The sequence below is a fragment of the Lepidochelys olivacea genome, assembly GCF_965140295.1.
Source record: "Lepidochelys olivacea isolate rLepOli2 genome assembly, chromosome: 1".
Classification (NCBI taxonomy): Eukaryota; Metazoa; Chordata; order Testudines; family Cheloniidae; genus Lepidochelys; species Lepidochelys olivacea.
Window position 1 is genome coordinate 65396953 of NC_140411.1, and position 26122 is coordinate 65423074.

A 26122-nucleotide genomic window follows, 5' to 3' on the forward strand; every position below is an offset into this window, starting at 1 on the left:
AGCTATTCCCCCCCCCCCCCCCAAAACCACCAAGAATGCATTTTAATCACTGCAGTCCTATCAAATTAATTGTTCTGTCCATTGTGTACTTATTCCTTTGTGGCTCTCAGAGAACAAGATTAGATACTGGGAATGAGGAAGGGCTTTGCGGTACAAAAGGGCAGGGTGGTTAATTTTTTACAGCAGGCAATGAAAAAGTTATCTTTGTATAATAGTAGTTCAGTCACTTTCTGTGCTGAGATTCACTCACCTTTATGAGAAGTGTCAATAACTATTAAACAAGTTCCTCTTTCTAAGCACAAAACTCCTGCTGGGGGAATTCCCAGAGCACACTATAAAAGGGCTCTGTCTGTCCTTTCTCCATCATACCTGTTTGCTGAGAAGATGAAGTGTGCAAACTTGGCTGTGCTGCTGGTCTTTCTACAAAATGCCATTGCACTCCATAATGTGGTAAGATGCGTATTATAATTTTCACAGGCTCTAATGTATTCTTTTTTCCTCTTACTACTCAGGTTGCTAGGAACATCTTTTAAAATTATTTGAGGCAAGTTTTCAGATCTCCACTTGTTCTGTGGGCTCTCTGCAGGTAGCAAGTGTAAAATACTGCCTTTAACAAATGTGCTGGGATTTAATTATAAATCCGAAAACAGATTACACTGTTTTAAAAAGCCAAAATTCTGCCTTCAGTTAGGCAAATGCAACTCCCATCGAGAATCTGAATAGAGTTTAAATGCAAAATGCAGGTCATATTTAATTAAATATGGTTTGTACTTGAGACAAACTCAATCCAAAACCACACATGCAAACACCCCTCAGCCTTTTGGAGTGTTGAAGATCTGGATCTAGATCTCCGTGTCTCAGGTTCATTTGTCCAGCACTTTGAAAACATAATGCACTATATGAGTTCTAGGTGATACTATTAATGCAGTCTAGTAGGCCTTGAAAGTGCTGTGGACTCACGTAGGGAACTCAGCATCTAAGGGGAGGGAATGTTTTTTCACTGCAGCATGAATAAGCAGTGGCAATTCCTGGCAGTAAGAATCAAGGCTGAAGTGTAAATACATAATGATAAGCTGAGGACGGGGGAATTTAGTATGTCAGAGATTTCTCCTCATTATGCTCACTCTTGGGTAAACCATAATTCATGCAGACATTTGTAAAATTTATGATGCTCCTTGTAACTCTGCTATTAATCACCATCAGCCCCCCTGTACAACACTATCAGGGGGCCAGACAAATGGTTGGGTACATTATCTTTTTGACAAGCTGGCACAAAAAAATCCTGTTTTCTCTGAATCAGTTTAAACAAGTAGCCCTTTTCCTGTCATCTTCCAGTTCCACAGCTGTCCAGCTGGCTGTTTTAGGGGCTCCTTAGGAGTGGGACTGTCTGACTGGTTTGGGGAATGAGGGAGCAGGTGATGGGGATGCAGCAGCATGAGGAGCTGAACAGGTTCTTGGATGAAGTAGTGGGAGGCCTTCAGGGGAAGCTGGCTAAAACTGGAGCTCCAGAGCTCTGTCAGAATGGAGTTCTGCTTCAGCGTGGCTTTGAAGTTGTGCAGCTGGGGAGGACACCTGCCATGCGGAGCTCCTGCAGGAATGGCACATTGCTCTTGTACGGCTGGCTAGCAGCTGCCTCCTTGTGCAAGCCCCTTCCTGCCCCACACTCCTCTAGTTTAATCACATAATTTGATGCATAGTTTATCAAATGGTTTTGTAAGCATTGGAGATTGCCACGGTTCCCATTCGGTGGAGCTCAGCTGCGTACGGTGGTTGGCTGCGTCCCTGCGGTATAGTATTTTGTGCAGTACACAGGCCCTTGATTACTGTAGACTCCCAGGGATGCATGTTAAGGTTCAAGAGTGACATCCAATCTTGCCAGTGCTACGGAGGGGTAGGACCTGACACCTTATTCCATAAGATGGCAGTGAGAGGGTATATATTACTTTAGCATAAATAATGCACATTGTTTTGCACAGACTGAGCATTCGAGGCCTTTCATTGATCACATGAAGCTTTTTTCAAAGGAAGGATTCCACAAAACAGCGTTGTATCAGAAGAAACATTAACTGTCTCAGCAGTCAGTCAGAAATCCCAATCAACGTTAGAGCTGCTGGAGATGGCTCCCTTAACAAAATCAAAGTGTTTCAGAATACTGATGAATCTGGAATGCTGATTGTCTGTCGGGAGAGGGGGGTCATGGTTTAAATAGGGATGGGACACGTAGTGTGTTGCATTGTAACAGGTGTTTTTGTTTCCTTTCCAGACTACACCTCTTCCTACCTTGGTGGAATATCTGACCGAACCTCAGGCCACACTCAACAAACCTCAGTTTATGACAGAGGTATACCATTATTTACTGTTCTTGGAAAGCTATAGTAAACATCATCATTAAGATAAGAGAGATGTGTGGTCTAGTAAATTAAGCGCAAATCAGGTTGTTTAGAGGTCTAATCCTGGCTGTCACAGGACTCTGTGTCCTCTGTGCCAAATTGCTTAAGCTGAAACTTGAGCTCAGGATTTTCAAAATTAATTCCCTAAATTTAGGTTCCTAAATCCATATATAGTCACTGTAACCAGGCGCAGACTCACCGGCAGCACCTCCTGCTGGTCATCTCAGGGAATTAGCGTTCCAGCCTCCGGAGCGCCCTCTTCAGGCCGGTGTCTCGCCTTACTGCTGACTCCTGTGTCCCTCCCAGGACCCCGGTGCCCCTTTCACTGGGTGCTGCCCCCTGGCAGTGCCCCACAGTTCTAGGTCTCCCCCTCCCAGGGGAACCCCCCACCCACTATCCCTACCTCGCCTCAGTCGTAGGCTCCTGCCAGTCACCAACTAGCCCCCATACCCTGGCGCAGACTGCAGTATGAGCCACTCATCACCGGCAAGGTTGGGTTTGGACTGCTGCTTCTGCCTACCCGTGGCTGCCCCTGCAAACCCCGTGCCTAATAGGCCTTCCCAGGCCTGCAGCCTGGGGCTTTCCTAGGCCAGAGCTCCCAGGCTCCTTTGGCCTTTCCCCAGCCCTGCTCCAAACTGGGTCCTCTATTCAGGTCTCTGCAGCCAGATCCCTCCTTCTCAGAGCTAGAGAGAGTGCTCTTCTGCTCCTGGCCCGCTGGGTCTGTTTGGAGCATGGCCCCCAGCTGTGGCTACTCTGCCAATCAGCCCAGCTCTTCCCCTGCCCCAGCCCTCTCCCAGGGCTATCTTAAACCCCTCTGGGCCCGAGCAGAGTGTCCACTCCGCTACATCACCCAAATAAATGGCCTGGTTTTCAGAAATGCTCAGCACCCAGCAGCTCTCATTTACTTTATTAAGCTACAAATATTTGGACCAGGCTGAATAATATTTCTTTTAGACTCAGATACCTTTATGTAATACATGATTTAATTTTACAAACCGAACTTTTGCAGTCAAGTCCTTGCTACAGGCTAGGACAGTTTGCTCTCTGTTAAATACTAAATGAAGCCTATTTAGCTTTTAAAAATACACACACCAACCAACCAACCAACCAAAAAGAGCCAAACTTCAGCATATTTTTAGGTAGGACTTGGAAAGATGTTATGACCAAAATTAATAATTCTATTGACATTGCACTGTGATCAAAGGACTCAGGGACCCAGGAAGATCTTAATAAATAATAATAATAATAATTAATAATAATACTGCTTATGGTTTCATCAGTATCATGAACCCAGCATACTATAATGTCAATGGAAGAAATGAAACAATTCTGTCAACATCATATTAAGTCTGAGGAAGCTATGAACTTGATGTGATGTTAATGTGCAAAGGCCTTGAAATCTGCAACCATTGTTCATGCTGAATAGTTCTACTGAAACCTGTCCCTCTAAATTCCTGCTAAACTTCATCAACCTTTAATTCTTAGTTCTTATAGGAGTTCAGTGATTCAACCTATTGATGCCATTTATTTTTTTGGAGGAAGGATAGTCTTATGGTTAAGGCACTAGCCCGGGGCTCAGGGAATTTGGAATGGTCCAGTGGTTGGGGCTTTGGAGAGCTGGATTCAGATCACTGCTCTGCCACAGACTTCTTGTGTGATCTCGGGCAAGTCATTAACTTCTCTGTGCCTCAGTTCCCCGTCTGTACAATGGGGATAATAGCACTTCCCTACCTCACAGAGGTGTTGTAAGACAAATACATTAAAGATTCTGAGGTGCTCAGATAGTAGGGAAATGGGTGCCATAAAAGACAGAATTCTTGCCCCTGCCACATGTCATGTGTGATCTTGGCCAAGTTACTTAAACTTTCTGGGTCAAATGCTGGCTCCCGTTGAAGTCAACAGCAAAATTCCCATTGCCTTCAACGGGGTTCCTCATTGGTAAAACAGGGATAACAATATTTCTTCCTCCCACCCTTTAGCTATCTTGTCTATTTAGACTTTAACCTCTTTAAGGCAGGGGCTGTCTTTTAGTATGTATATGTACATCTTCTAGCATAATGAGGCCAAACCTCAGAGGGGGTAACTAGGCACTCCTACAATACAAATAATAATTTTTTAAAAAGTAGTTGAATTCATCCATTGACGTCTGGTGGGTTTTTGATAGTTTAAATCCACTTTTAAAAGAGTTATTTAATTTATTAAATAAACATAGATAAAGGGCAGTTTGTAATCTGTCTGAGGGATAAAATAATGCCCCCTCCCTACAGGCTAGCACAGATGGGGGCCTTATCAAAGGTAAGTACAATAACCGTATTTGACTGTTAATTGGATGTTTTCCTCTCTGCTACTTTTTTCACCATTCCTGCTGAGCAGAATTCAAATCCAGTAAAGTGAGGAGTCTGAGGGTGACAATTCCAAAAGCACCTAAGGGAGTTACGAGCCCAAGGCCCATTTTTAATAATGACTGAGGCCCAGATTTTTAAAAGCTATTTAAGCGTTCCTGCACTCAGTGTTGCAATGTCTAACCAATTTAGGTGTCTCAATTTCATTTTTAAAAGGGATTTAGGAGCCCAAATTTAGGGATTGTGTTAATCAATAAAGGAAGCACTGAATGTGGAACAGAAGCCTGTTTATCTCACTTTATTGGAAGTGGACAAATTTAGTCATGGTACAAAACTACTCATAAAAGCGATATTCAACAGCCAATATTTTATTATTTTTTAACTCTAACTGCCCCAATTTAAAAACTTGTTTATACCTCTGTGCACTGATGGAGCAGTGATAAATGTCCCTTACTCCACTCAGTACCCTTCAGTAGCTGGCATAGCAGCTCTCATGTGAATGTGGTTGAGTATACAACCTGTTTACCAGGGCTAGCTGAAAAATATCAAATGAATCATATTCCCAATGGGGAAAATAGGGTTTAGTCAAAATCAAAATTTTCCATGAAAATAGATAAATTTCTATGGATTCTTCCATCAGTAAAATCCAAACAAACTTTGTAAAGTGCTTTGAAATTAATGGACTAAAAGCACTAACTGGATCTGATGCAAAGACCATTAAAAACAATGGAAAGACTGCCAATAAGATTTAATATTATTATTTCCTGCTCTGCCATTGACTGTCTGATCTTAGAAAAATCACTTAACTTTCCTGTACCTCAGTTTTGCCAGTGTTAAAATGGTTATAATAGAATTTAACTACCTCTATAGAGGTGGGGTGAAGCTTAATGAATTAATATAGGAAAATACTTTGAGTTTATTGGAAGAAAGTTGTAATGAATAAATGCTTTCAAGGTCAGTATTATTATAGCTCAACTTTTCCCTGCCTGGGGACGGTTGTCAGTCCTTTGCTGTTGTTTCCTAGTAGCATATTGACAATTTTTTATTTGCTTTCTGAAACAAACTTGTTCTTACAGCCATTTGCCAATGTAACCGGCTCTTTGAATGAAAATGGAGTGTGCCAATGCTCAGTGTACCTGCCAGACACCACGTTTCCTGTGCAGAAGGTCGAGATGCTGGAAATCACAGCCCAAGTGCTTTCTGAGAAATTTGAAATAGAACTTACTAAAGTAAGGATTTTTGGTTTTTCTTTAAAAAAAAAAATTTACCAGTCCTATTGTTAGTGAATGTGAAACACTCTAGCAGTCAGAACTTTGCAGGGCCTGCCTTCCAAGCAATGGCAGCAAGGGGCTTGTAAAAATTGCAAGGAAAAGGGTGACTAAACATAAAATGTTCAATATTGTAGCATGCAAGCAGGGCCTTATAATAACATAAGTTTCAAATATCCTCAGGCCTCATTCCTGGGCCTATATAGGCAGTCCCTAGGGAGGTGCGGGGTCCGGGACGGAAGTGATGGATTCATCTCTTCCAGGACCGACTGCGCTGGCCAATCGCACTGGCCTGTGGGGCCCCCCAAAGCATGGGGCCTGGAGCGGTCGCCCCAATTCGCCCTACCCAAGGGACATGGTGTTCTTGGAAGGGTGGAGGAAGGGCTATGCTACTCTTTATTAACCATGGAACAATCTTGTTGGCTTGTAATTGCTATATACAGTCACAGAGGAAGCCATGATTCCTGCTCCCTCCTGTGTTATTACTTGTATGTAACCAGCTTAAGGGAGGGAATGAGAGAAAAGAGAGCAAATGTCAGCTCAGCCCAGGGTGAAGCATGGGCAAAAATCCACCCCCTCACCTCCTCCATTCCCTTAACAGTTGAAAAAAAATCTGTTATTTTCTCTGTCAACATCTGATGCTCTGGCAATGACTACTGAATTATGCATTCTAGTTAAAGACAAACTCCTTATCCTTACACTACTTTGCTTGTTTGTTACAAGGATTCAGATCTCATTTTTCTTGCAAAAATCAGGCAAAACTAGGGGACTACAGTGGTTTCTTGAGAGAAGGAGAACCTGCATTTGATTTTTGCTGGTAGATGAATATTCAGGGTTTACATTAGGTGTCCATGAGAAAGTGTTTGACTTTTCCAGGAGCCAGACATCTTAAAAAATGAAGTGTCCTTGAATTAATCAGTAGAAAAGACACAGCAGTAAATTATAAATTCTAACCATAAATATTCATAACTCTCTTCTAGTATAATCAAGAATAGATAAGAAGTTATGCATAAAAACACAACAATGGGGGGCATAATCCTATAGAAAGTCTTTTCAGTTAAAATAATTTGCTTTGAAATAACTAGCGCAAACGATGACATACATTCAGTTGTCAGTGGAGATATGAAGGGCAATTTGACAAATCTCAGTGCCTCTCAGCACAAGAGTTACCTGATAGCTTTAAGAGGAAAATGGAACTTGACATTAATGATCCATGAAAACACTAGGTATTTAAGGGCCCCAAAGTGCTCCCATTGTGGTCAGTGGCAAAATTTCAATAGCTTGCAACAGGACAGGATCAGGTCTATAATTCTCATCCTGAAACTTGGACTAATTTTGCAAGGCCCTCCCGAATCCGAGAGGATTGAAATAAGACTCAACTGAAGCCAATCTCCTGTTGAAGTGAAACTCTGCATTGGGAGTTTGCCTGAGTAAGGACCAAGTATGGATGGCAGGAATTGGCTGATTTTTTGAAACCCTGTAGCTGTTCTCTATTAAAAAAATGGCTGGACTCTAGTGACCTCAGCTGATGTTGTTTTCTCGAAGTCAATGGAGCTCTGGCAGTGTATACCAGTTCAGGAGTTGGCCCTCACTTTTCAACTCCAGTGGTAGATACCAAAAAAAATCTTGACCTAGTCTGAGTTTCACTGCACTTTATCATGTTGTGTCTGATCAGCCAAACAGTGTTGCAATGCATCGAGTTAGATATAGTGTGACAGATCCTCCAATGTGATCCAGGCAAAGAGATATCAGGTCAGAAATGAAAACAAACAAACTGTATTTTTGTTTAACTATGGGGGTGTTACAATTTCATAGATAATTATTATGTTGCTTGACTATAGAACGAAAAAGATACCAGGCATTGACCTGTTCATCTCTGAGCTCAAGTAAAATTGAAATGTCTGGAGAGGGGCAGAAGATGCTTGAATCTATGTGCATATTTGTACTTGTCTTATGTAAACATATTTCTCAGGCTCTCTTTAAAATGAGTTTTTCACCTTTCTAGTTGTACAGTTACTCCTCAGTGTGTAACCCAATGTACTGCTTGTTTCCTGAAAATACGTATGGACAAAATGAAACAATAAAACCAAAAGATCTCCCAACTCATCCTAGCGTTAGAGGGGTCTGAACCAAAACTCTGGGTTCCAAGCACCCCCAAACTATGGGGATGTTCAGATCCCCATCCAATTTTGCAACCCAGACTCATCTTTACACATTATGGAGTGGAAGCGACCACTGAACTACTGTGAAAGTTGAAACAACTAGGCAAATCATAAACACTTGGATTTGGGTTTTGAATCTGAGAACCACTTTACAAAGAGGGTTGGAATAACAAACAGATCCTCAAATAATTTAAATGGATGAAGCACCACGGAAGTTAGTTTACAACTTGCTAATTTACACCAGCTGAGGATGTGTCCCAAATGCCATAACTACATTTCACCATCCCATTGTGGTTGGGTTCAATCTTGCCTTACTTGCTTAGTCAAAACTCCATTTTGAAGCTAAGGGGAGTTTTTCCTGAGTAAGACTTGCAGGATCCAGCCCTTTAAGAGGTGCTATACATGCATTAGAAGTCCTAGATATACAACCTGATTGAATCCCTAAGCTTTTGTCTGATTGTAGGCTGCTACTTCAACAAGCAAAGGAGGCCCTTTTATAAAATCAGCAGGCAGTGAATTTCACAGACAAAGAGATACTCCGATATTCCAAAGCAGTAAAAAACTGTAGCCTGAAAATGTTGGACTAATTTTCTCATCTGTAATTTGAAACTTTGCTAGCATAATTATCATGATGAAAAAATTAACCTGTTAGACTAATGCGGGAATCAACTTTTGTTCGCAACAGTGAAGAGGAGTATGGCTCTCTTTGTGCACCTCATTAAAAGGGAAGAATAGCAACATGAACCCCATGGGAGAATTTGCCTTTCAGTGCTTTGACTACAATGCCCAGAACATGCTCGGGCAATAAAAACAGGAAGAGCAAACACACCTGCCCAACAGAGATGAAAAATACATTCAAAACAGATTATTCTGTTGGAAATATTCCTCTTGATCTGAGCTGGGTTATATGACATGCGGGTGGCATGCTCACCATGTGATCACGGAGATCAGACTTGCCTGCGGCCAATGCACTTGCACGTGAATTGCTTGCTGATGTCATTTCTATCCCCCTTTCCCTCCCTCTCCATTCTTTTTCATTTTATGTCTTCCTTCTGCTTCCTCATTCCTCCACTCCCACCCTCCACCTGCATGCTGGAGGAGTGTCTGCTTGCATGCTGAGTAACCTGTGTTGATAAATACCAGTTTTGGGTAACTGACACAATAAATGAACATTACAGATTTTCTCCCTGCCCTTTTCAGGCCCTTAGTGTGACAATGCTTGCAAAGCAGGAAAAACTAGATAGGAATTATTCTTACGCATGCCTAAAATAGATGAATTTTATATTTCTTTAATGGTGAAATTCACCCCCTGCAGAGGTCCACCACAAGGCCTATGCACTGCTCAAACCCCACTGCAAAGCTCTGTGATGAATGCGAGATGCATGCGAGGTGAATATTGATCTGTACCCCAAAATGTGGTTTATGTACTAGATTTCTGAGATGGTATGTTGGCCTGTTTTAGAGGGAGCAGATGGTTTCAACACAATCCCCCACAGGTAGATACAGTCACAAGCTATTAAGGCAAAATGGGTCTAACTGCCAAGCAATAGAGCAGCCATCATGGGAGGCATTCTCCTAGATGGCCCAGCTGGGCAACTGGGAAAAAACAGTCTGAGTCAGAAGGAAGACAGGGCTGTGTAACACACTCCAAATAGGGCTTACGTAGTGCCTCTGCCTTGTGCTGGCCCTCTGCATTTTGCCCAAATTGAAAAAAAAACAGATCAATACATCTGAGAAAACCAAAACTCCTGGGCTCAGGCCTGAAGCTCTTACTTATGAGAGTAGCCCTTACTTAGGCTGGTAGTCCACTGAGTTCAGTGGATTGCAGATTTGGCATATTTTTGGTGACTAGCTTTTCTTTTAAAACATTTGTTTTCTTTGAATATTTTAATATTATTAGCATCGGGATAGATACCCACATTTCTGAATGTTTGTGCCTGTGATATAGGCAATTGCACACATCAGTATGCATTTTCTCCACATGGTTGCCACTTTGTGCTCACTGGTTTGTAAACACAAATGCATTTTTGTGCATGCGGTGGGGTCATGTGCAAATTTTACAGGCACAGTTTAGACACCAACTTTTAAACATCTTCCCCACAGAGATTACTGGGGAAATCTCCCAGCTCTCACTGGATTTTTGTGAGTAGCAAGGTAGTCAAAATCCATCTAAATCCTCTATTCAAACAACATGAGGGTGGTGAAACACTGGAATGCGTTACCTAGGGAGGTGGTGGAATCTCCTTCCCTAGAAGTTTTTAAGGTCAGGCTTGACAAAGCCCTGGCTGGGATGATTTAGTCAGAGATCAGTCCTGCTTTGAGCAGGAGTTGGACTAGATGACCTCCTGAGGTCCCTTCCAACCCTGATATTCTATGATTCTATGACTCTATGAACATGGATCTTGCTCTATGGACTGGCTCATGTGAGGGTGGAGGTAGGGAAATTTAGACACACCTATGGTGAACGTCCAGTCAATTAGCTCCATATATGGAGATAAATTTAAACAGACACTATTTGTTTTGATTGCCAAGTACAACACCTTTAATCATTCCTAAGCTTGAATTTACACAGGACTAAAACTATGAGAGCCAGATCCTCAGTTAGTGTAAATAAGGGACTCAGCTGGTGTAACCAGGAGATATTCAAAGACCTGAAACTCAAAAAAGAGTCATACAAAAGTGGAAACTAGGTGAAATTACAGAGGATGAATATTAAAAAAACCCAACAGAAGCACGAAGGGACAAAATTAGAAAGGCCAAGGCAAAAAACCCCAAGATTAGAATAATAGAATATCAGGGTTGGAAGGGACCTCAGGAGGTCATCTAGTCCAACCCCCTGCTCAAAGCAGGGCCAATCCCCAATTTTTGCCCCAGATCCCTAAATGGCCCCCTCAAGGATTGAACTCACAACCCTGGGTTTAGCAGGCCAATGCTCAAACCACTGAGCTAGCTTGAGACATAAAAAGTAAGAAGAAAACATTTTACCAATATATGAGAAGCAAGAAGATGACCAAGGACAGGAGAGGCCCATTACTCAATGAGCAGGGAAAGACAATAACAGAAAACACAGCAATATCTGAAGTGTTAATTGCCTTTTTTGTTAATATTTTCACCAAAAAAATTAGCACTGATTGGATGACTAATATAGTGAACATCAGTGCAAATGGAGTAGGATCTGAGGCTAAAATAAGGAAAGGACAAGTAAAGAATTACTTAGACAAATTAAATGTCTTCAAGCTGGCAGGGCCTGATGAAATACATCATAGAATACTTCAGGAAAATATTGAAAATATTGCTGAGCTATTAGCAATGATCTTTGAGAACGCATGGAGGATGGCAGAGATCCCAGAGGCCTGGAAAGGGGCAAATATAGCACCTGTCTATAAAAAGGGCATGAGGACAACCCAGGGAATTATAGACCAGTCATCTTAACTTTGGTATCCGGAAAGATAATGGAGCAAATAATTAAACAATTTGCAAGCACCTAGAAAAAGTGAAAAGTAGCAGTCAATCTGAATTTGTGAAGAAAAAATTATTTCAACCGAATATCCTTCTTTGACAAGGTAACAACCCTTGTGGATAGTGTGGACACAGCAGCTGTGATATATCTTGATTTTAGTAAGGCTTTTGATACTCTCTCACATGACCTGCTCATAAGAAAACTAGAGAAATATAGCCTAGATGAACCTACTATAAGGTTGGTGCACAACTGGTTGGAAAAGTATATACAGAGAGTATTTATCAATAGTTCACATTTGAGCTGGAAGGGCATATTGAATGGGGTCCTGCAGGAATCTGTCCTGGGTCTGGTTTTATTCAATATCTTCATAAACGATTTAGATAATGGCATAGAGAGTACACTTTTAAAATTTGTTGACAATACCAAGCTGGGAGGGATTGCAAGTGCTGTGGAGGACAGGATTAGAATTCAAAATGATCTTGACAAACTGGAGAAATAGTCTGAAATAAACAGGATGAAATTCAATAAAGACATATGCAAAGTACTGCCTTTAGGAAGGAATAATCAATTGCACAAATACAAAATGGATATGACTGCATAGGAACACGTATTGCAGAAAAGGATCTGGGGTTATGTGGCATCAAAAATGAAATATGAGTGAACAATGTAATATTGTTGCAAAAAACCTGAACATCTTGCTGGGATGTATTAGCAGAAGTGTTGTAAGCAAGATACGAGAAGTAATTCTTCCATTCTACTCAGCACTGATAAGGCCTCAACTGGACTATGGTGTCCAGTTCTGGGCACGACACTGAAAAGTTGTGGACAAATTGGAGGAAGTCCAGAGGAGAGTAACAAAAATGATTAAAGGTCTAGAGAACATGACCTATGAAGAAAGATTGAAAAGATTGGGTTTGTTTAGTCAGGAGAGGAGTAGACTGAGGGGGGAGGTGAAAACAGTTTTCAGGTACCTAAAAGGTTGTTAGTGGTTAAGGAGAACAATTTTTCACCGAGGGACGTACTGGCCGCTGCTTCCAGCAGCTCCCATTGGCCTGGAGCAGCGAACCGTGGCCACTGGGAGCTGCGATCAGCCGAACCTATGAACACGGCAGGTAAACAAACCGGCCCGGCCCGCCAGGGGCTTTCCCTGCACAAGCGGCGGAACAAGTTTGGGAACCACTGCTGTAGGCAATATCACCAGGACAGTAGAATAGCAAAGCTCTAGTCTTAATGAAAAACTGTACCCATGTCAAATTTTTTAAAGTCCATTTTGGAGCTGTCCTCTTGATTAAAATAGATCTGAAAAAAATTGTGACCGGTGCAAAACACTCTTAATTCATGTTAAGATAATGCAAAAGTTGCCAAATTGATTTTTAATCCAACAAATTAATTTTAAGTCTGAGAATATGCATGAGCAATTTCAATCCAGAAGGTAATATTTAGGGAAGTGATAAGCACCTGAAAATTAGGGCTTATAATGGAAATGCGTTCTGAGTCCGTAATTTCAGAGTTGCTAATTTGACACAATAATATAATTCTATTTATTCCTGTTGAGAGATACTTCTTATCTTTTGGAATGCCATTAAGGAAAAATGGGTACAGTTTTAAATCATGTGGGAAGAAGATTATATCTTTTCCAAGTTGTTCCATTTGTAAGCGCCAAATCCACATAGTGTTCTTCACATTCTTCTTCACAATGTTTGCACCGTGACCTTTACATTAGTAGATACATGTGCAAACGTATATTTCTCCAGCCATCTGTTTAGTGGTTCCATGTCTGAAGAGGCAGCTGGGCAACAGTTATTCGACCTAAAGGCTAAAATAACTATTTCATCTCAACTGGCCTTCATGTAAATCAGTTTCAGGATGGATGGATCGGATTTGTAATAGTTCACTCTGCTAAAATATCCCCTTCTTCAGGGGACTCAGTTAGTTCTAATGCAGAAAAGGTTGGGTACTATTTGCAGAGTGGTGGCCTGACCAGTGCCCACTGAAGTCAACAGAAAGTCATCTTTGGGAAATTGCTGGATCTCTCGTTACCTTTTCCAGCCCCAGAGAGTACATCTACACAGCAAGGGCAGGCCGCAGCCGTGAATCTGAGCCCCAGGCAACAGACTCAGGTTTGCACTGCGTGCTAAAAATAGCTGTATAAGTGGTGTGGCTCAGGCTGGAGTGCAGGCTCTGAGGCCTAGGGAGGGGTTTATTTTTTAGCACTGCTGCTTTTAGCCTGGCAGTAAGAGCCCCCCGTCTGTCGACAGGCTCGGAGACATACCCCAACATTCTTCACGTACATCACTTATTAGAAATAGTCACTGCAGATTCCTTGGTGGACTCTGGCCCCTGAAATTCTATATAATCCTGGATAAAGTTAGCTCCTAGAGGGAACATTAGTGAGTGTAAGTGGGTGGCTTGCCCTGTACAGGCCGGAGGGCCTGGGGCTCAGGGCCGGATTAACTTTTTGTGGGCCTGGTGCCAAACATATTTATGGGACCCCTTGGGGACAGTGGAGCATGGCGTGGGGAGGTTGGTCCCCAGAGCGAGGGGCTGGCCAGGGGCAATGGGGCATGGCACAGCGGGGGTGGCCCCACTCCGCCCAGCCCACTGCAAGGACACAGTTTACAAACCGGCAGTAGCCAGACGCACAATGGCTTGTCTGGCCCTGTGCTGCCAGCATGCCACTTCCCTTTGGGGGTGGACCTGGACTGTGCCCCACAGCTCCCTGCCCAACTTCCCCCTACTCCCTATGCCCAATGTCCCCTGGATCTGCTATGCCATTTGTGGTGCCCCTCCACATATCCCCCACCACCAATGCACAGTGCCCTGCACACCACCACCCTGCCTAGTGCCCCCCCAACAACCCCCCCACAACTGTCCAGCACCCCCCAGCCCGACCACAACTGTTCAGCACCCACACAAAACTCCCACTCCCTAGCACCCTAACACACACAGATCTCCCCCTCCTGCCACTGCCCAGTGCCTTTCCCCACAGCCCTATCACCACAACTACACAGCACCCCAAAGACCCTCCACTGCTCAGCACCCGAACACACACAGACCTCCTCCACCACCCAGAGCCCCCCACAGACCCCCCACTGCTTAGCACCCCAAAACGCATAAACTTCCCCCACTGCCCAGCACCCCTGCCCCCTCACAGCCCAGCACCCTGCACTGGCCCCCCCAGAGATCCACTCCCCTCGTGCCCTGCCCCCCTGGCTGAACTCACTGCTGCTGGGAGGTGACTGTGTCTGCTGGGCTGAGCCAGCAGCATGGCTGGGGCTGGTCCCATTCCTGGGGCAGGGAATTACTCTCGCCCCTTGGGAGCAGCATGATCACCCAGGCAAGGGCCTGCCCCTGCCACGGACAGACTCTCAGGACCCTCTTGCCTAGAGGGGCCCAGCCAAGCACCCCACACTGCCTCTTCCCCCCTACACTGGCTGAGAGTGGCCAGAGCCGGAGCTGCACTGGGGTCTGGCCAGGGGGCAGAGAAGAGCCAGCGGGCTGGTGGGGCCTCAGGGCACAGTGCAAATGGAGAAGGCTGGGCTGGGGCGCCTTCTGAGTGTGGGCCCAGCACCTTGGCACCATTGAAAACCTGGTGTTGCTGGGGCAGCCAACCCCGATTGCTGAAAGAGGGATCAGGAGATTCCCCTATAAAAAGTAGCTGGAAGCTGAAATGGGGAAAACTCAGGGAGACCAAAGACTGCTGGGAGTGAGGAGGCTCCAGCAGAGTCCTGGGATTTGTGACTATGGTTTGTCTATACCAGTGGTACCCAACCTTATTACACAGGAGTGCCACATAAACCTTATGTGGGCTAAACAGATTCTACATATTTTAATAAGATTTAAAGTCACATGTATTGATTTATATTTGAAGTTTAACTTGTGTTGTGTGTCTTTAGATAGGTTGTTTCTATGTACAGTATTGTCTATTTACACACTTGTGTAAACTAAAATGATGTAAGCGTGATGACCAAACGCTAATGAATCGGCCACTAGTATATTGTGTTGAAGCAGGCCTCAGGCTTTATGAAATACTCTGGTGGGCTGTGTATGGCCCACAGGCCATAGGTTGGGCACTCCTGATCTACACTGTCCAGCAGTTTGGATCACGGGTGTGTGAATAACAGTGCAGCATCTTGGTGCACATTGCAACTCACTTGTGTGGATGTTGTGGGTGCAACCCATAAGTTTCCTAGTTTGCCTTCATGGAATCCTCTTCAAACAGGACTACATTAATGGGAAGAAGGAACCTTTTAGTTTGCACCCCAGGCATCCACACAGGGAAGTTACAGAGCAGCACTTTGGTGCGCCCTGCAGTCTGAACCACAGGGCAGTACAAATGTAGCCTAAGATTTCAGCTAGGAAGTACTGGCAGTAGCCTGCTAAGGCAGGGGAGACTCTGCGAGAGAGCAGGGGAAAGACAGCCAAAGCTCTCCAAGCAGGGAGGCTTGGGAACAGGAAGCGAAACGTTTGCTTGTTGGACTTTAATTTGGGACTCTTGAGATTTATTTTGAGTTTGTTTTGTGAATCAACCTAGGTCCCAACAAGGGGTATTTTGACCCCAGAAAAAGAGTATGGAGTCTGCATAAGGGGCCCCGGACGCAGGTGCTGCAGGGTGACCTCTGGTCAAAAGGGGTTGCTCACAGTGGGGTTGCTCGTGTTACAGTAAGGAATAAAAAAGTGAAGATTATGAATGAAATTCTGCCCTCAGTAATGCATAGGTGTAAATGAAGGCACTTTTTGACAAATTTATAATTTAAATGCGTGTAATAAAGATGTCAAACATGCCTGTTATATTTGCTAAACTGAACTTGAAAACGTGCTTATTTTTTTTTAGGTTAGCCAATATACCAAAGCAATTGAAATATATGAACAGAAAATCCGAAACCTCACCATCAAGGTGGAACATATGGAGTCGACCACTGTTTCTTATACTAAGCTGGACTTTCAGTTACTGAAACTGGAAATCAATGAAATGGAGAGACTGGTCACTCAGCTGAAATCCACACTTGTTGGAAGCAATGTGATTGTTGAACAACTATACGTGGAGGTAGAGTATGAGGGTTATTCTGCCATTCAGAAACATTCCGTTCTGTGTTACACCAGTGACATTTGGAATGTCTCTACTATTGTCAGTGCAGTCACTCTGGATTTAAATCGGTGTTAATTAAAGCAAATCTTGGCCTGAAGCATGTTTCTTCATATATGACAGAAAATGGCAATTTTTATCATTTGTGTGACTGAAAGCTAAAGTTCTTGGATGCTGCTATATTAAATAAATATGCTGTCTAAATTATTATAATATTAATTTATGGGCACCGATGCCTGAAAGCTCCTGTGCTCTACAAATATAATTTAAAAATTTTACTTATTAGGGTAGTAACCCAATCAATATAAAATCAAGAACTGGAAAAGACTCACACCTTCCCAATATTCAATAAATCAAATTTTCAAAGTTATCACTCACTCACCTGGAGTGAATAATTGCTTTTGATGGTAAGTAAAATATCATTAGTTTCTTCACTGTCCTCTTCAACATTAAATGAGCATGTGAGTAGATTATTCATCTGGGCAGGTAAAATTTCAAGACACATTTGCAAGGTTGAAATAATGTATAGGTAACAATTAATAATCGAGTAAGCCTTATTGGACATGTTTGGGTGATCTTTAGCATTATGGAATATGATTAGGTGCTAAAATCACAAACATTTTCTTGTGGTTACACACATCCACATGATGTTTATGCTAAACCTGATGTTTATGCTTAAACATATTCTTGGGAACATTTCCTAAAACTTGTTCTGCAGCACCTGTTGTGAAATGATAAATCCAGCCTAAAATGTTTGTGAAATAAAGTTGACTGTAATTTAAAGTCATGCTGAATTTTTATTTCTCCAGATTAGGAATTTGACTCTCATGGTAAATGATCTGGAATCACTGGACAAAACCAATATCCTTGCAATCCGTCGAGAAATTGTGACTCTGCAGAATCGATTGAAGGAATGTGAAAAAGAAAGAAATCAAACCACTCCGCCCCCCTATTTCCCACCAGGTAAGCATTTCATGTATAGATCACACGAGAAGGGATGGGAGAAGTAGGAAGAAGACTGAGTTAAATGAAATGACAATAAAGCACAGGTCCTGGAAAATTTGCCAAACATGTACTAACCTTTCAGCAACAGACTGGTATGAAAGATGAGAGCAGGAAACAAACACTTTCACATACTCTTATACTGTTTTTAAAGTGGAAAAAGTTGGAAAACAGTACAAATGCAATGTTTTCCCCTTCTTCCAAACTCTCTTTTTGTGGTAAAATATAAGAACATAAGAACGGCCATATTGGGTCAGACCAAAGGTCCATCCAGTATCCTGTCTTCCAACAGTGGCCAGTGCAAAGTGTCCCAGAGGGAATGAACAGAACAGGTAAACATCAAGTGATCCCTCCACTATTGTCCATTCCCAGCTTCTGGCAAACAGAGGCTAGGGATACCATCCCTGCCCATCCTGGCTAATAGCCATTGATGGACCTATCCTCTGTGAATTTATCTAGTTCTATTTTGAACCCTGTTATAGTCTTGGCCTTCACAACACCCTCTGGCAAGGAGTTCCACAGACTGACTGTTCGTTGTATGAAAAATACTTCTTTTTGTTTGTTTGAAATCTGCTGCCTATTAACACAAGAACTAGGGGTCACCAAATGAAATTATGAGAAGAAATAAATATAATTTCCTTATTTACTTTCTCCACACCAGTCATGATTTTATAGTTCTCTATCATATCCCTCCTTAGTTGTCTTTTTTTCCAAGATGAAAAGTCCCAGTCTTATTAAACTCTCCTCATATGGCAGACGCTCTTTACCCCTAATCATTTTTGTTGCTTTTTTCTAAACCTTTTCCAATTCCAGTATATCTTTTGTTGAGATGGGGTGACCACATCTGCACACAGTATTCAAGATGTGGGAGTACCATAGATTTATATAGAGGAAATATGATATTTTCTGTCTTATTATCTATCCCTTTCTTAATGATTGCCAACATTCTATTCGTTTTTTTGACGGCCGCTGCACATTGAGTGGATGTTTTCAGAGAACTATCCACAATCACTCCAAGATCTCTTTCTTGAGTGGTAACAGCTAATTTAGACCCCATCATTTTATCTGTATAGTTGGGTTTATGTTTTAAATGTGCATTACTTTGCATTTATCAACATTGAATTTCATCTGCCATTTTGTTGTCCAGTTAACCAGATTTGAGAGAGATATTTTTTCTGACTAGCTCTGATCACGGATAACTTCTGTGAAAGTGATCTGTGTCTTGTCAATGTTACTCTACTGCTGCTTGGGAAATTTGAGAAGCAGCTGATGCACTGGAGGAGTTTGTATGCAGACTCAAGAAGACAATATTGCATAGTTTACATTTTTCATTAATATGCAGAAATTTATTTTGAGCCATAAAGTCTAGAATCTTAGGGTGAAATCCTAGTTCCATTGAACTCAGTGGGAGTTTTGCCATTGTCTTTAATGGAGCCAGGATTTCACTCGGTTTTTTTTTTAAAGAAAGTTTAAATTCTGTAGCAATTGATAGCTTTCCTTAAGGGAAAGCTTCCCAGTCACCAATGAGTAGGCAAGAGGATTTTTTAAGCACTGTAACTCCCTTGTATGCATTTTTATGACTTCTTTTTGCCAAATTATTCTAAAGCAGAAGATATTGAAATGTTCATAATACAATTGGGGAAGAAGACTGTTTTTTCACCTGTACCTAACAATTTGGCTAGCAAATCAGAGGTGAACCAGATGAATAACAAAAAGTTTGGAGAAACCTTTGAACAAAGCAGAGCACTTTCCACTATACAGATAGTGCACATATATTACCTGCCAGCACTTGCCTCCTACCATCTTCAGGTCAGTTATTTCAAGCTTCCCATTAGCAGGAAAGAGGAACTGGTGGAAGTAAGTGTTTTCCCTCTGCGGCCTCTTCAGGGTTTGCCAGCATTGCAGGCAGCCAGCACAGTTTGTCTCTGATAGGAAAAATGAACAGCACCTTCTCGGTTAGGTCAGATGATGCGGGGGGATGGAGGAGGGGCTTATTTCAGGGTTGGTGGATCTCTTTCTGGTTGACTTGAATGTGACATGCCCGCAGGGCACCGCAGCTTTCTTAGCACCAGGAATGGCATGGAAGGCCAGATCCTCAGCTGACATAAGTTGCCATAGCTCCATTGACTTTGGTTGGACTATGACAGTTTATACCAGTTAGGGACTTAGCTGATGACTTTTTTGATGGTTTCTGGGTGCAATTCCCCCATTGGCACAGAGGCTTCAGAAGGCTCCTACTGCAGTGGAACCTCAGTGGTTCTCTTGTTTGAGGGGTGTGTGAAGCTGTGGAGAGACCATAGAGAGGGACTCTGCATGTCTTGTGCATGGTAGAGGTAAGTTGCCATCAACTTCAAATAGCTCAAAACAAGGTTTGCTGGGAGTTTGGGAGCAGAGAGTGATTGTGATTTCTGGGTGTGCCATTACGGAGATCAAATGATAGTAAACCATGCTGAAGGGGAGTATATCAGTGCCATGGTTCGTACTTCAGCCCAAGACTGGAATAGCAACTGTGGAGAGCCTGGGAATTCGCCTGTCTGTTAGGAAGTGGAGCTGCTCAGCTACTACTGTGTAAATATCTAGATAGAGACAAAGATTCAGATCCCTAACCTGCTGTATAATTGACCACACAAAGCCTGCTTAGCCTGACATTGTTTGCATGGTGGGGAGGAAGGTGAGCAGATGAATTGCACTCTCTTTACAGTGGGTGCAATCTTTCATTTCATGCCCTATTGTTCAAAACTTTCTACAGCGATTGCACACAGTATAGTCCAGGGGTGGGCAACCTACGGCCTGGATCTGGCCCCTCAGGGCTTTGGATCCGGCCTGTGGGATTGCCCCCGTGGTGCCGCAGAACTGGCTGGCACCATGTCCCTGGGGCCCCGGGGCAGGGGGGGCAGGGAGAGGGCTCTGTGCATTGCCCTTGCCTCCAGGCACCGCCCCCTGCAGCTCCCATTGGCCGGGAACGGGGAACTGCGGCCAATGGGAGCTTCGGGGGACATACCTGGAGGCTCAGCAAGGGCAGCGCGTGGAGCCCTGTGCTCCCCCACCCCAGGGGCCACACAGGGACGTGGTGACAGCCGCTTCCCAGAGCGGTGTGGCGTGGGGCCAGGGCAGGCATGCAGGCAGCCTACTCTGGCCCCGGTGTGCGCTGCTGCTTTAGGTAAGCGGCACCGGGCCGGAGCCTGAACCCCTCCTGCAACCCGCCCCCCAACTCTCTGCCCTAAGCCCCCTGCCTGCACCTCGCACCCCTCCTACACTCCAACTCCCTTCCCTGAGCCCCCTGCTGCACCCTGCACCCCCGTGTACCCCAACTCCCTGCCCTGAGCCCCCTGCCGCACCCCACACTCCTCCTGCATCAACCCCCTTCCCTGAGCCTCCTCATACACTCTGCACCCCTCCTCTGCCACAATCCCTTGCCCTGAGCCCATTCATGCACACCGCACCCCCTCCCACACCTCGCACTCCCTCCTGCACCCCAACCCCCTGCCCAGGCCCTGCATACTATTTCCCCACCCAGATGTGGCCCTCAGCCCAAAAAGTTTGCCCACCCCTGGTATAGTCCATTTCCTTAACAGAGAGAATGTGAGAGGGAGAGGTTGTTGTTTGGGAACAGGGGGCAAATAAGTGACTTTGTTGGATTTCCTGGATGGGTCCCTTTGGAGGATGCAAACGGTTGCTCACACTAGACTGTCAAAACTCCCTAACATGCCTTTAAGCAGTTACACACAGATTTCCAGACATTTCCTCCACAACCTTGATTCCTGTCAAACAACTTCCTCTGCTTTTGGCTCATACTATATTTATAATATTTGTATTACACTGACCCTTTGTCCTGTTTTCAGATCTGTTCCCCCCCCCTTCATATTTTGGTTGGGTAAAGCGGACTTGGGAGACTCTGAAAAATCCTTAACTTGTCTAAGGCGAGTTTAATTAAAGTTACTTGTTCTTGCAGTACTTTGGAATACAGCCCCTCAAACACTGCATCCCAAGGTGCTGCTCACTGGCACGCTGTGTAGAGAGAGCAGGCCTATTCTCAAGCAACCTGTCAGAAAGAAAGTACTGTTCTCCATCTAGCCTGCTCTCTGACTGCAATTTTCTAGTGCATGGCCCAGTCCACGATAGGATTCAGTAAATGTGCTGATAATAAAAACTCATTACTTTTACCATGCCTGCAGCAGTTTCCAGCACCTCTGTCACTATTTACTGCCCCAAATTAGCAGAAACTTATCCAACCTTTTCCCATCCCTTTGACAAACTAAGGACTTGTCTCCACGGGCACTTTACAGCGCTGGAACTTTCTCGCTCAGGGGTGTGAAAAAACATCCCCTTGAGTGCTGCAGGTTTCAGCGCTGTAACGTGCCAGTGGAAACGGTGCGCCAGGGCTGGGAGCCGCGCTTCCAGCCCTGGTTGCTATTCCCCGTGTGGAGGTGGATTTTTAGAGCTCTCCCAGAGCTGGCCGCAGCAGCCCTTTAACGTTGCCAGTGAAGATGTGCCATGAATGCCTGTCTCTCTTGTGTGTTGATTTCAACTGATTGCATCAGGCAGGAGTACAGAGATAAATGTTCAGTGAGGGCTCAGCAACAGGCTCATTGTCACACTGGACTAAAATGATCTGGTAGTCAGCAGACAGTCATGAGCCAAATGAGACTCTAACAGGCAAATGAAAAGGCAAAGCTGGTTTTCCCCCGCATTGTGCCTTCATGGACTAATATACCAGACTGCAGGTTATTGGCAAACAGCTCTCACCAGGGTGGGGACATGGAATCAGCCTCCGTGGAAGCTCAGGCATCTCGGTCTGAGGGTTACACTGATTTCATGCACCCCGCCATCTAAATAAGGCTGGGGTGTAAGAAAATAAATGCCTATAGCTTGGTTGTCTTTTGGGGTAATGTAGTGGCACCAATTATCACTTGAAATGTTAATGCTTTAGTTATGGATATGTTAATTTAGAGCTGGACATTTCCATGGTGTTTGTACAAACACAGGTCCACTCCAGCAATCTGATCCAGGTGGGTGGATCTCTGTGCCTCTGATATCAATGGGAATCAATGTGGGTGTAAGGATCTGCCTGCATGGGCCAGATTAGAGAAGTAGGACTAAAATGTAATATGTTCCCTTCCTCAGGGAGCGTACTATTTCTGGGTTGGATGGTGTCCCAAGCCTTTGGAAGAGGTGGCGCATTGCCGGGCTGCCCCAGGAGCAACACAGGAAAAATTGTGGTTCAAGGAGCCACACTTTCCCGTTCTGCCTTGTTCTTCAGGGGGCACAGGCAATGTTCCCTCTAATTTTTTCCATCCATGTGTGGAATGAATTTTGTTATGTGCACCAAATTATTGAGGTAATGTGTGGATGTATGCTCCCAGTAGAAACAAAAAACCTACATATAAGAATATTTTTAAAAAGTTACCATAGGGATAATTACTCCAGCCATTTTAGAACTCACTACTCAAAGAATTAAATGTAAGCGTAAGAGAGGAATAAAAATTATGAAATCAGTAAAAAAACTCAAATAACAGCACTTTGAAAGAATAAAATTACAGAGCCTATATGTGCATTGTAGGAGGTATTCAGAAGCAACAACAAGAACACCACAAGTATGTTTTGGGAGGTGTGTGTGTGTTTGTGAGAGAGAGAGAGAGACACACACACACGTACTGCCCCTTTAAGTAGATCGGCACTCACCAGTCTGAACAGTCTGTGCTTGTTCAGACACAGCAGCAGCTGCCAGCAAGCTCTGTCCCACTTCTGAGCTCTGTCGTGTCACCCCCACCCCGCTCTGCAGAGATGGGATACAGGCAGGGGTGAAAGTAAGTCGAGTGACTTACTGGTACGCTGGGGCCAGCTCTGGCCCCCAGAAGGGGCGGGGCCTAGGGTGGAAGGGGCAGGGCTGAGAGGGTCAGAGCCAGCCCCAGCCCACCCTGATAGGTAAGTGCCCCGCCCCTCCTTCTCCTCACCCCTCCTTCTCCTCCTCCTCCCCTTCCCCCCCAACCAGGGTAGCAGCAGCAGCCCGGGGCTCTGGGGGCTATTTAAAGGGCCCGGAGCTCCCCTCTTCTACTGCTCCGGTCCTTTAATTAGCCGCCGGAGCCCTGGGGAAGTGGCGGGGCTCCAGGGGCTATTTAAAGGGTCGGAGCTCCAGCTGCCTCTGCTGCCCCAATCCTTTAAATAGCCCCCAGAGTCCTGGAGTAGCAGGGGCAGGGCTCCAGCAGCTATTTAAAAGGCCAGGGCAGTAGAAGCAGGGGAGCCCCGGGCCCTTTAAATAGCTGCCGGAGCACCGCTGCCGCTACCCCAGGGCTCCAGCAGTGGGGCTCTGGAGGCAATTTAAAGGGCCTGGGGCTCCAGCCACTGCTGGGAGCCCAAGGCCCTTTAAATTGCCCCCTGGGGAAGCCGGGCTGCCCCAGTACGGTGCACCGGCTCTAGCTGGTATGCCGTACTGGCGCGTACCAGCTTACTTTCACCTCTGGATACAGGGGTGGTGGGGACGGGGACACCCTGACATCCTCCTCCTATCCCTCCCACTGCTCTGCACAGCAAGCAAGAGGCTCCCGGGAGCAGCTGGCCAGGGGCTCCAAGGCAGAGGGTAGGAGCAGCGCTGCAGTGGGGGGAAGGGGGCACCTGAAGTGCGCGGAACTTGACAGACTGCTGGGCGGCTGCCTGGCTGTGCAGCTTAGAGGGAACTATGGGCACAAGGATATCAATTCACTGCTGTCACAACCCCCAACCTGCCAGCTTAGCTGTGGTGACTGGCACACTGGGGCTATGGGGCCATGGCTTCCCGCCTCTCCATGCTCACTCCTCTGCCCCTCAGAAGTGGGTTAGCAAGTAGACATGCAGCACCACTCCCCCCTGGGCATCCTGACCCAAAGTCTGGGTAGCCTGTGTGGGGGAATAAAGCGTATGTGTTTTCTTAGCTCCCTCTACCTTATTTCCCCACATGAACATGCAGCCCACCTCTGAAAAAGAGACAAGACAGAGCTTTAGCCCTGGGACTTCAATGATCAGAGGCCTAACACAGTAAAAAAGGAGTTAAAAATGCTAAAGTCTGAATAATTCATATGGATTTATTTCAAGTGCCGCCCAATATTTACAAAATGACATGACACTTTGTTTCTTTTGTGTATCTTTTTCCATAAGATCCAAACAGGAAGGCAGGTTAAGATTAAACAAACAACAATGAGTTCCTCTGAACCTGTGCAGAAGACAGATAACCCACCCTGACTACCACAGAGCTGGTTTTTTAAACTGTTTCTGGGAGAATTTTCAAAAATCAAATATCCACTGTATGGAACCTCACACAATTTCTCATGTCATTAAACTGAACATGCTTCTAACCTTATTTTAATAATTCATGCATGGTTTCATAAATAAGAAACAAACAAGTGTTCAGCAGAGAGATCTCTTTAAGGGAAGAAATAATAATTTATTATTTCTTTTGTAAGAAAAGGTCTCTCTGCTGAACACGTTTTTTTATTTATGAAACTGCATATGAATTATTAAAATAAAGCTGGATTGGGTTCAGTTTAATGACATGAAAACTTATTTGAGGTTGCATATATATGAGTTTAGTAGTACCTCAGTACCAGCAATATTATTTGGAACAAATCACAGATTTATAGAGGCACTTAATAACCATTTAAAAATAAGATTGCTGTGAGTTAAGTTCAGTAATAGATTCAATATGTCAACAGTTAAGAACAAACCATAATGCCGGAGGCAGCGATACACAATAGAGATATAAGGCAAATGGCTCAAATTGATTTATGGCGTTGGCAGGCTGCAAGCCACTGTGCATCATCGTCCGCGTTATCTTTCTTGCACTGCGTTAGCTGAGGTATGAGCACCTCCAAACATCAGTATGTGTGCCAAGTACTGAGGCCATGTTATTAGCCATGCTAATTGTCGTTTGTAGAGCTACAGCCTGCCTGGCTATACGTGCCTGCATTGTGTGCTATATCTGGAAATGAGGTCTCCGGTCTCAGCGGTCCATTCCCAGTCAGTAAAGCACTTAAGCACGTGTTTAACTTCTTTGCCGAATCTGAGCCTAGAATGCTGATTTGCTGTAATTGGAGCGTTATTTGGTAGTGTTTTTCAACAAGGGAGCAAAACCCTGGGCTACATCATCTTCTAGCAGTGTGTCCTCAGAGCAGAAGATTGATCGGGGGAAGTTACAGTGGCACAGAATGGCTGTAATCTCTAGCCAACCATGCCCCACAAATGGCCGGTGCTGACCAATAAGGGGCATGACCCAGGTGGCCAGGGGAGGCAGCAATTCAGCACAGTCTCTCTGTAGCTTCCATCAGCAGGGCTCCACAGAAGCCCCGGGAAGAAATGAAATCTGCTTCCCACCCCCAGCAGTGAGGGCAGTGAGTGAATTCCTGATCCCCACATGCTTTGGCACCAGGGATCAGGCTGGGG

General features: G+C 44.5%; 1 protein-coding gene across 1 annotated transcript in view; it reads left to right on the forward strand.

Annotated features, from left to right (window-relative positions):
- Nucleotides 1–267: 267 nt before the first annotated feature.
- OLFM4 (olfactomedin 4) overlaps nucleotides 268–26122 on the forward strand; it is a 32169-nt gene continuing 6314 nt past the window's right edge. The window contains exons 1-5 of the mRNA XM_084635281.1: nucleotides 268–450; nucleotides 2264–2341; nucleotides 5809–5961; nucleotides 16457–16669; nucleotides 17518–17671. Coding sequence (XP_084491407.1) covers nucleotides 385–450; nucleotides 2264–2341; nucleotides 5809–5961; nucleotides 16457–16669; nucleotides 17518–17671 — 664 coding nt within the window. The 5' untranslated portion in view covers nucleotides 268–384. The remainder of the gene's footprint in view (nucleotides 451–2263; nucleotides 2342–5808; nucleotides 5962–16456; nucleotides 16670–17517; nucleotides 17672–26122) is intronic.